The sequence below is a fragment of the Topomyia yanbarensis genome, chromosome 3 (assembly GCF_030247195.1).
Source record: "Topomyia yanbarensis strain Yona2022 chromosome 3, ASM3024719v1, whole genome shotgun sequence".
NCBI lineage: Eukaryota > Metazoa > Arthropoda > Insecta > Diptera > Culicidae > Topomyia > Topomyia yanbarensis.
In genome coordinates, this window is record NC_080672.1 from 32,930,304 (window position 1) to 32,942,413 (window position 12,110).

The window sequence follows — 12,110 nt, forward strand, 5'->3', positions numbered from 1 at the left end:
GGTTTGCATTTTTGACAGTTATCCCATCAAAAGGATAGTGATTCCTATCCTATAGGTTCAATGGAAGGTGTGGTCGTGATAAATTAATTTTGTGAGAAAAAAAATTATTTGTTATTTTGCGTACATTATAGTGAAAAGAGTTCGATTACATATCTTCAACGTCATTTGCATCGGAAAAAATCGGAATCGGAAAATTTTCTGGCAATACTCCAGCTTCCGGTTGAACTCTATCGTTTTCGCAACTTTGGCGCCAGTTAATGATCTTTGTTTACATTCGACGAGCTTTGATTCTAGCCAACATCATCCAGTCGTTCATTCCACTACACCGGTGCACTGCCATCAAAAACGGCAATAGTTTCGCACTTCATGCTCACACAAAAGCAATAATCTTGTTCGTATAAACTCATGTCCGTGTGTTTATTATTCCGCCAGTTTGAATCCGAGCTCCCGTTCGTTATATATTTTGCTCATTGCTACTCTGCATCGGTTCCTGCCATTATTAATTACTGTAAAATTCTACTGTATCGATTTTAGTGGCCGCTATAAAAATTTTTGAGAGTAAAAAGTCAAGCGTATCAACAACTATCGCAATAATTCTAGCGACGCTTCCTGCGACAACATTTTTGTTTGATCATGTTTTTTTTGCAAATTTATTGACGTTTCCGTACATTTGTCAACTCTTCGATTATTTTCTATCTCGATATAATCCAGCATCTCGTCTGTTGTTGTCACGATGTGGATTTTAGAAAAGATTCGCAATACTGACGTCGCTTTTTACGCTGGCAGTACATTGTCCGTTTCATTTAGAATTTAGCCACATCTTTTTAATTTAACTGTCGCATCTCTAGTCGAAGCGAGAAACTAGGGACCGTTTTTTGATCCGGAACCGTTTTTTGTTTATTCAGTAGTGAAGATTTCATCGGAATTCATAACCACGTTCAAAAGTAACACCAAAGTTTTGAACCCAACGTGGGCAGACAAAAGGATCGCGAAGGTTCTCAAATTTCCAATATCGATTGTCAATACCATTCTTAAACTAACCGAAAAACTTTCATGTTAGAATATGTAAAACGAAACATACATGATTTGAAAAAAATGTGCCCTACGATACCAGTATAGTTCAACAAATCTGTATGCAAACAAGTACAAAGCCAGTAAAAATTCTAACAGGGCGCTAAAACAATATCTGATAGCCAAAATCTGTGTAAGAAAGCGGCAGAACCAATTCAGATTAAATGTAACGAATGTATTTTGATTTTTCTCCGAGTACGTTGAAATGTAAATTGAAAAATATCGTGTAACGTTGCATATAGTGACTGAATGAACGAAAACATTTAAATATTTATTCTTCGATTTTGTTTATTTTCTGAATAAATAAATTCACTGCTCTCTAAAACATCATCATGTTATCACATAATTAGATAAAATATACATTTTCGTGTTATCTATCTGTAGCACAGGCGGCACACGGAGCCTCGATTTGTATTTGGCGGGGTTTTGATGCGCATGCGTTATTGTCGAGCACGTGTTCACCACACATAAACATTCGAATTCACCACACATTACAACTCGAATTTCACCCGTGAGCCCTCTGCCATTTGGCATACAGCAGCGGTGAGACTGCTTCTGTCAGTGCCACATGAAAGTTCAGTGACAACAAAAACGTAAACAACTTTACCTTGATGGTCAATATTGGTGGAAAATGTTCAAATTTTAAGACCACAATGACGAGTGGAAAGCCATCCAAAATGCACCCGACCATCCAGGGGCAGAGCAATGGACATCAAGTGTTGAACGAAACAGAACAAAATGAGCTATATCGAAGAGGCGTGAAGATGTTGCAAGAGCGCTGTAAGGCAATTCAGAAAAACAACGAGAGAATTGTGCACAGGTATGCTATTGGGATTTTCGATTGATTGACACCGGTGTAGTGGATAGCACTGGTTTTGCACTTTCTAGCAGAAGTGTCAATGGAACATACCCAGTTTTCTGCACTCCACTACACCGGTGTCAATCAATCGAAAACCCCATATGTTTATGATGTTTTCAATCATTGCTGAACTGTACTGTACTGTATTGTTGCACATACATTCTTAGGTTACACGTTGTGAAACAGATGACTAAAAGGAGAAGCCGTGAAGTGGAAATGCTGAAGAACCGACTGGACCGGTACAACGATGGCTGGAGAACAGCTCCGCAACCTGTGGCAGAGAAGCCGGAGGAGAGTAAAGAAGTAGAGTAAATACAATACGTTCGTTATTATCATATCTGGTACCTGTCAGAATATTTATACCGTAATACCCAATGTGAATCCTAAGTAATAGTAATTTCTAATGCTAAATAGTTTGGAATTTCATCCAACAATGGGAAATGTATATTTGATCGGTGGAAATGAATAATTATTGTTTTCTTTCCAAGAACTACATAGTGTTTTATTCAAAATTTAGTCCTCCTCCCAAGGATCGGTGTTTACTTGGCAGACAGTTGCTAATTCGTCCAAAGCTCTATCAGCCCGCTAAAAAAAGAACTAACTAGTGTTTTATTGCAAACTTTTTTTTGAGTTGTCCTTAGACGGCTAAGACCGATCACGGTCCGTCTCGTCAAACTTTTTTTTATAGTCTCATCATGACTTTCTAACCATGTGGCACCGTGCGATCACCTTTATTCTTGTTTACGACGAAAACGAGATTCGTTCGAAAGCGGTTTGAATGGTTATGTCGTAAACGAGACTACGAACCACTTTCTTTCGAATCTCGCATTCATCGTAAACAAGAATAAGGATGGATGTTTTAAATTTAAGCATTTCATCCCTGACTGTACCGTGCACAGTATCACGCGCCCATTCGATTTACATCATAGAGAGCAAAAAAACAACACTTTCGGTTGCGTGCTACATACGAAAGGCCGTATCCCTACTACATACACCCTGCTCAACAACATCAGTCTTTGATAAACCGGGGTGAGCCTAACCCAGTGGTGTAGCTACTTATGAAAAGGATGTAATGTAGCCAAGGGTTAACCACTAACACATTCATGGTAGCTTGGAAGCCCAACGCAAACATATTCTGAACGGAAAAAATAACGAATTAAACGTTTATGAACCTGTTAATGAGTAAATAAAAAATAAAGGGTAAGTTTTTCTTTAAACTCCATCAGGTGATATAATTAGATTGACTACTTCTTCAGTGTCTGCGGAGAAGTGCACAGGAAACCGAAGAAGTCGGTGAAATACGTATATATACTGACCTTAATCGCAAGTCATCCCCGTGTTCTACGGGATGGCTTATCTACATGGGACTGACATGTGATTATAGGAACCATATTGAGCTTCCAATACTTATGTTCGATCTCAATTTTGGATGGTCATCTTTTCCATACATACAATTGGCACCCTAACGTATGTTCAATTCAATAAATAGCACCTGGTGGAATTAAAAGGAAAGCCATTTTCAGTGTTCTACACAAACGTTCCATAAAAGGAAAGCTCTGTTAATAAGTATTAATCGCGTACTTGATTAGCGAAAAGAGGCTGCCAGAAAGTAGCTTATCAAAAGATAAAGATTGCGTGCCGGTATAGTTCTTATCAAATGGAATGTTGGTCACGTTTCCCGACCAGGGAAAAAATAACTGGCCAATAACCCGAGTATAATATTTTCTGGTATTATACAATCCTCATTAAGGTATTAAGCAGGTATTGAAGAAACATTCTTCATTTTTACAAATACCAAATCAATACCTTATTGAATACCTCCATACAGAGAATTTTGTTATTGGAAGGTTGAAATGGTTTTGTTATTATTTCAGGTATTTTACCTCTTATGCAAGGTTCCTCAATACCTTATTGTGGTGTTCAAGTATCGGATACAGTATACCTGAATTTGGTATTCTGAAGTTATTTTTTTCTGCTCGGGTTATGAATTGCGTGAATACATTTCGTGCCTATGTCAGTTTAGAAAGTCATAGAAGCTTTTAGAGTATTCTACATAATTTCGACGGATTTTACGAAAACATTTCGAATTTTAAAGAAATTACTGCGAACTTTAATTGAATTCTTTAAAGTTTTGTTTTTTTTTCCAACCTCCCATCCTTTTCTCAAAGATGTCTACGAATTGTCGTGATACTACTGTTACGCATTCTTACTGTAGTGGCAATCAGGGATTTAATGCACCTCAGAGCAAATAAAGAGAAGAATAAAAACGCTAAAAACGCTCTTTGCACTTTTCATGCGAACCACCGCTCTTCTCTTTCACAATAACCCTCTTCACTCCGATGTGTGTTGCTCCCATACGTGCATTCTACTCCATGACTGCACACCACAAAGAGTAGAAATAAAGAGGCTCTTTAGTGTGACTCCTGGTCCCAAACGCACGGAAGCAGAGAAAGCAACAAATAAACCGAACAAATAAACGTTATTCTGATCAATCTTTATCTGAATTGTAGTTTGATTTAGCAGTAATATAAAATCAGTTCATTTCTTGCTATACATACGCTTCTCTTCAACACAACTGTCCAACGATTGCCACCACATTTACTTTCCTTTGCTGGTTGTTTTAACAGCACGAAGCGAGATTCCATTTCCGTCTGATTCTTGTTCAAACCTCACCAACATCATTAAAGGCAATATTGTGACTCATTCGTTGCACACGATGTTCTGATTCCACGAGTTTGAATGCTCTATTCTCATGTGCAGGAATAGAACAGTGCTGAAAAAGAGTGCCTACGCAGCGTAAGAGAACGAGATCCAATTATGGTCGTTATACAGTGAAGACCCGTTTTTATCAGCCCCTTCGAGAATTTTAAGCTGATAAAACAGGGACATTGATTAAATCGGGTCATATATTTTTCTGTCTTTTGAATGAACCGAGGCTCTTAAAATATTCTTTTTTGGTCCTTAGATATAGCCGCGTTACCTTTTCTGATTAATTACTTTAAGTTCCCCTTAAGGGGGTGTGACAGCGCAAAATTTGAAAATAATATTTTCATTTTTGCATTTTTCGGATCTCTAAGATAAGAATGCCCAAGAAAGGATTTACTCGAATTCAACTTGGTTCGTCTGCTAGAGCCCATCAAACTACCAACTATCAATTTCCATATGAAGCTGATAAAGTCGGATCAAAAAGCTTATAAAATCGAGGGTAGATAAAATCGGGGGTTAATAAAATCGGGTGCTGATAAAAACGGGTCTCCGCTGTATTACTTTTCAATATGAAGTCCAAGTGTTTATGTGACTTTTGCAGGGTTGGAAATTATTGCGCGTCTTATGAACATTGTGGAGAATCTACTTACCCATCATATAGACTAGTTGCGCTTTAGCCACAGACTAACAGACATAACACTCGAAAATAGTGCTTCGCTCATTTTAACGGCCATTTTAAATATATTTGTTGTTGGGACTGTGGCCGCTTTTGAAATTATGGTGCCACTGACATATGAACAAGCATATGGGGTACATACCACTAGTGAAAAATTGTTCCCAAGCCTGAGGGGTAACCCACCAGCAAATGAATAAAAGGTGGAGCTAATGTTCTGGGAAAAATGCCCGATCGATATTTTTTACGGAAATTCACTCATAGTGTTATGTCTGTTAGCCTGTGCTTTAGCTGCGCACTCTGAAAATAGGAGAAAACTCAATAGGCGTAAGTTCATTGTTTCAATTTTCAACTGCAATCAGAACATATCTAACAAGAAAACAGTTGCAAAGCCCTGAATTTTTCACCGGAGTCCATCCTGATTTTTTAGGCCCTGAGAAAAAGTTGCGAGAGAAATTCCGTGGGCCACTCTGCTATAATGTGACATCTGTTGATAACGGTGGGCTACAAAGAATGAATTATGAATCAGTTACGTAAATGAGCAAAATGACAAACCCAATCTGTGTATACAGAAGTAACTTCTCAATAGCCAACAAATCAATATGATTAGTCCAGGTGACTTCGACAAATAAATCCCAACAAGAATCGAGAAACTCAGTTGGTCAATAAAAAAAAACCAACAGCAATCAACAAAAGGCAACATAAAAGGGAAGCGAATCGAAGCAATAAGGATGAATAAGCAACCATTGTCCAAGATGGCAACAATCAAGTCTCTGGGAACACGGATACGAAAAACTACCAAAAGTTGAGCTCTTTTGACTCAATCTCGGAGTATCGTGGAATAAGGTAAAGTTAGGTTAACCGTGTTGAAGGTAGTTTCTCTTTAACCACGGCAAAAACCACAACTCATTGACAGGTTTTTTATACTCAACCTTGGCTTAAATTTGCCAAAATTTAAATGGCATCTTCCTAATTTTGAGTATACTTCAAACAACTCAAAAGTACCTTATTCCATGGAAGACCTCGACTGAGCCGAATCTCTCTCTTTGTTTGTGACAACACTAATAAGTGCGAAAGCGACACAAAACTCCAAACTACCTAAATTTAAGTTAAAAGAACTTATTCTGCGGGTTGTTTTATTTTTCCGTGAACACTTTTCAACCGATTTGAGAGTATACCCGAGCAGAAGAAAATAACTGCGGAGTGCTAAATTTCGGTACCAATACCAACGACTGTTTACCACAATATAGTATTAATGAGCTCTACATAAGAGGTAAAATACAAAAAAATGACACAGATATGTTCTACAAATAACTATTTGATAATAAAACAAGTTATTATAATACCTGAATCATAATAAAACATTTTTCAACCTTCCAGTAACAAAATTCACTCTATAGAGGTATTCAATAAGGTATTGATTTGGTATTTGAAAAAATCACTGGAATACATAAATAATACTAAATTAAAGTATTATGTCTCATTGAGGTATTAAGCAGGTATTGAAAAATGTTTCTTCAATACCTGCTTAATACCTCAATGAGGTATAATAATCAATTAGTACCAAGTTATGGTATGAATACCAAAAAATAGTATGCTCGGGTTATTGCCCAGTTATTTTCTCCTGGTCGGGTATACTGCCGCACGAGAGACCCGAAATTTGAATTTCGATGACCACCACGCAACCGAGTTAAGGCGCACAGAATTGAAGTAACAACCCAAAGCTGAAAGTATAGAGATGCGCTAGGATTGTCGTAACTTTTGGGAAAAATGTTTTAACTGTTGAAAAAGAATATTTCGCAGTGATATACGTACGAAATATTCTTTGTATATAAACAATTTGCCATTCACGGAACGGCAGTTGACAGTAAGAACTGTCATACGGAACGTGCTATAAAAAGCTCTGAGATGTCATCTGACAGAACGTCATGTGACAAAAGCTTCAAGTGGGTAACTTGAGCTTTTGCATATGGACGCCGCGCATGGATGTGTTGTTTACTATAGGCAGAGGGTATGACAGGGTATGGCAGTCAATAAGGGACTGTGATAAACAGTGCATGAAATATCAATCGATATCGAACTATGTTAGCATTATATAACTTGACGAACAAGAATCAAATAAAGTTATCTCAAACCTACCTACAGAAATACTTCGTGTTTTCTTACGGTATTATCAACAGGTTATGGGCCCAGTAGTTAACTGGAACTAGCCACCTGGACTATTGTAAAATAGTTGTTTTGGAAGATACACGTTTCGGGTAGAAACGGCCGGCGAGAACCATCGTTCCGGTAGCAGCGGCATCCAGCGACGACCAGCGTTTCGGGCAGAAACGGCATCCGGCGAGGACCAGCGTTTCGGGTAGAAACGGCCAGCGAGAACCATCGTTTCGGACAGAAGCGACATCCGGCGAGGACCAGCGTTTCGGGAAGAAACGGCATCCAGCGAGCACCAGCGTTTCAGGAGCAAGTAGAGGATGGCAACCCAGCAGCAAGCTGGAGGATCTGCCGAGAGGATGGCAACCCAGCAGCAAGCTGGAGGATCTGCCGAGAGGGTTACTCTCGAGGACAGAAGAGGTGGTAGCTACGAGAGGGGAACTCTCGAGCGCACCGTGCCGACGACGGCATACTTCGGTAGCGTCAACCGCGAATCGATATTCGACGGTTCGGAGTTGCGGTTCCCAGCCTGGAAATGGCGAATGGAACATCATCTTATAAAGATGAAACTCCAGCACACGTTGCTACGAACGCCCGAAGAAGAGGACTTCTACGAACCAGTAGTAGGTGCCTCGGAAGAGCTAGAAACAGCCAGGAAGGCTAAGCTCAGAAAACGGCTTGATGACGACGTCGAAGCATTGGACGAGATTGTCATGATGGTCAACAATGATGTTTTGAATAAACTCATTGGGCTCAACTATGCGAAAGAAGCCATGGATACTCTGGTCAGAACGTACCAAAAGGGCGGTACAGCCGCTATGGTTAATATGCGGGACCGGTTGTATACCATCAAACAAAGACATCACGACAAATTGTCCATGATTTTTGATGAGTACGATCTGATTATTCGCGAGCTAGATCGTATGGGTTCAAAAATGACAGCATCGGAAAAAGTTCATGCTCTACTGATCTCCATGCCAGACAAGTACCGACACGTCAAAGGCGCTCTGATGGTACTGACGAATGAAGAACTGTGTGCCAAGCCGATCATGGAGATCAAACGAATGTTTATTGATGCTGAAGCTGGGGAAGAGAAGCAGACAGAAACAAAAAACGTTGCGCTGTCTTCAAAGTACAAGCCAAGGAGAGAGGTAACCCGATGCTTCGGTTGCAACGAAACTGGGCATTTTAAAAATAAATGCCCACTAATGAAAAAGTTTAACGCGAAGGAGAAAGATAAGTTCAAGAAGCAGCAAAAGATGGAGCCTAAAAAGAGCTTTGCAATGATGACCAAAGTGAATCGTGGTAGGAGAGTCAGATTCGTAATTGACTCAGGAGCAAGCGACCATATGGTTAATGACGAGAAGCTGCTGGAAGATGTCCAAGAATTAGAGAAGCCAATCACCATTTCGACGGCGAAAGCGAGCCAGAATTTACGGGCAACAAAAGTTGGAAAAATGCGATTAAAGAGTGTTGTGGGTAACAATACAATAAAAGAATTGAAATTGTACAACGTTCTTTTTACTCCGGGTCTTGAAGAAAATCTCCTTTCGGTTAGAAGGGTTAGCAAAAATGGTAAAAGGGTTACTTTTACGGATGAAGAGGTTATCTTTGAATTAGAAGAAGAAATATACATGAAACTTCCACCAAACGTAAATGGGCAAAGACAAACTGTTCGTCTACACAAATGTTTGTATGGATTGAAACAGGCAAGCAGATCTTGGAATAAACATTTTGATGATGCAATGAAAACACTAGGTTTTGTCCCTCTCAAAAATGACAACTGCATCTATAAGTCAAAATCTAGAGGCATTATAGTAATACTATATGTAGACGACATTTTACTACTTGCCAAAAACATCGAAGCAATTACGTGGATTAAAAAGAAACTTGGAAGGTTATTCCAAATGAAAGACATGTTAGAGATTAAGCACTTCCTGGGAATGAAGATAAATCGTGATTTGGAAAGCCAGACTATTGAAATTTCTCAAACAATATACGTGGAGAAACTTCTTAGTAGATTTGGGATGGCTGATTGTAAACCAGTGGGGACACCATTGGATATCAACACGAAATGGTCAAAATCTGAGGCAAAAATCACTGAAGAGCCATACAGAGAACTGCTGGGATGCCTACAATATCTTTCACTAACTTCTAGACCTGATATTTGCTCTGCGGTAAACACCCTAAGCAAATATGCTAACTGCGCCACCGATTGGCACTGGTCAGGATTAAAACGAATATTGCGATATTTGAGGGGAACGAGCAACACAAAAATAATTTATTCATCAAATAGCGAATATCCAGCTTTAGTAGGATTTGCCGATGCAGATTTTGCAAATGATCCTGATGATAGGAAATCAATTTCAGGATACGCATTTCTACTATACGGTAATCTTATTTCGTGGTCAACGAAACGACAACCGACTGTAAGCTTATCAACAAGTGAAGCAGAACTGATAGCACTTTGCGCTGCTACGAAAGAAGGAGTGTGGTTAACACAACTTCTCAATGAATTGGATGTAAACATAACACCATTCATCATAATGGAAGATAGCATCCCATGTATCAACATAGCACAGGAGCCAAGATCACATCAACGGATGAAACACTTGGATATCAAATACCTTTTCATCCGGGATATCATCAAAAATGGTAGAGTAAAACTACAGTTCATCCCAAGCGTCGATCAACCTGCAGATGCCTTCACTAAGGGGTTACCTAAAAATATACACAGAAAGTTATTCGGTGTATTGAATGTGCAAATTGTGGGGAAGTGTTGAAAAAGAATATTTCGCAGTGATATACGTACGAAATATTCTTTGTATATAAACAATTTGCCATTCACGGAACGGCAGTTGACAGTAAGAACTGTCATACGGAACGTGCTATAAAAAGCTCTGAGATGTCATCTGACAGAACGTCATGTGACAAAAGCTTCAAGTGGGTAACTTGAGCTTTTGCATATGGACGCCGCGCATGGATGTGTTGTTTACTATAGGCAGAGGGTATGACAGGGTATGGCAGTCAATAAGGGACTGTGATAAACAGTGCATGAAATATCAATCGATATCGAACTATGTTAGCATTATATAACTTGACGAACAAGAATCAAATAAAGTTATCTCAAACCTACCTACAGAAATACTTCGTGTTTTCTTACGGTATTATCAACATTAACCCTCTGCAGCCCAAATTTTGGTTTTGATTAAGAAAGCTATGGTAGATTTTTTTTTGTAATATGAAAGCCGAAAAATTCTATAGCGATTCTCCCGTATCCCGCCAAAAGGCGGGGTTGGGCAGCAGAGGGTTAAACATATAGTTATCACAGAACAGTATTCAAACATACATGAACAAAACAAAATATAAGCGAAAAGTAAGAGAAAATCACTTTAAACGATTTGTAAAAAGAATTTGTAAATTTCTTTGCTTCTTTTAATCAAGTAAGAATAATAACAGTACTTACACATTTTGTTACGGTAATGTTAAGTATTAGGGCACAAAAAACTTTTAGACATTTTTTACATAACCCGCTCAGTAGTCTTGATGATGCGTCTCTCCAAGGCATTATCAAGCACAGTAAGCAAGGGGGCATGCAGAGGCACTAATTTTTCACAGGAGTCAACCCTGGTAAATTTCATCATGTTAGTTCTCGTGAGCAACGTAAAATGTTTAGTTTAACATCTTCACGGTTTCCGAGCATCTCTCGAAAGTGCGCGGAAAACTACACTGTCAGTCAGACTGTGCGGCGAGGACCGCTGAGCAGGGCCATCGTTACACTTTTAGCACGAGTGGGTAGTAAGCATAGGGTGAGGATAATAGAATAGGGATTTGTCTCATTTTCGCAATACACACGCTTGCATTACATTTACATTAAATCACTTGCAGTGTGTTTGTGTAAATGAAGTTATTGTGCATCGATATTTTCAAATGTGTGCCCGAGATACATACGTGGCAAATTTCAAATTTATGAAAATGTCAAAAATTTCGAGTGGGTGATTACCCACTTGGTTATTTTCGAGTGGGTAGTACTACCCATACTACCCACACTATCCGCCGACCCTGCCGCTGAGAAGAATGTTGTTATCAGTTACGGTGTGAAACACGCATTCTGGTATGAAGTGTGATAATAAAGAACACATCAATTATACCGAAACGTTGTTTATGTTCCGGTTTCTCGAGTTGTGAAAACAAATCCTTACGCTGCTCGGACATTAGTTACATAATATTAAAATATTATAATATTAAAACATTGTTTGAAGTGTTTGCAAAATGGAATGTTTTATCCATTTCAGATGAGATTAATTAATTGTTGTCTTAAATAAGGTTACACTTTCTTTACGCACACATTCTCATTCCATCTAGATATATCTAGTACACTAGAGTGTGAAACCAAATACAGGATCCGGTAATTGAGCTGTTATAAAAAAATATTACTGTCATGATGTTATACACAGAATTCAATTGCATTTAACTTTCAACAACTTATTTATTAACTTTCATTTTCTTACCAGACCCAATTTATATCACTTAAAATGATTAAGACAAATCGCATTAGACAGTTATTGGTTTATTTAAGGAAAGGACTGAGCACAGCCTCATAATGTCGTCTTTTATCACTCTGGACTAAAAAGGACTTCGCATGAT

The 12,110-nt window shown here is 38.7% G+C and overlaps 1 protein-coding gene across 1 annotated transcript; it reads left to right on the top strand.

Annotated features, from left to right (window-relative positions):
- The first annotated feature begins 1,634 nt into the window (after window positions 1–1,634).
- On the top strand, window positions 1,635–2,420 carry LOC131691347 (TCF3 fusion partner homolog). Its single transcript, XM_058977667.1, has 2 exons — window positions 1,635–1,891; window positions 2,098–2,420. Exons 1-2 carry the CDS (start codon window positions 1,683–1,685, stop codon window positions 2,240–2,242), a joined length of 354 nt encoding a protein of 117 aa, XP_058833650.1. The 5' UTR covers window positions 1,635–1,682; the 3' UTR covers window positions 2,243–2,420.
- Window positions 2,421–12,110: the final 9,690 nt, after the last annotated feature.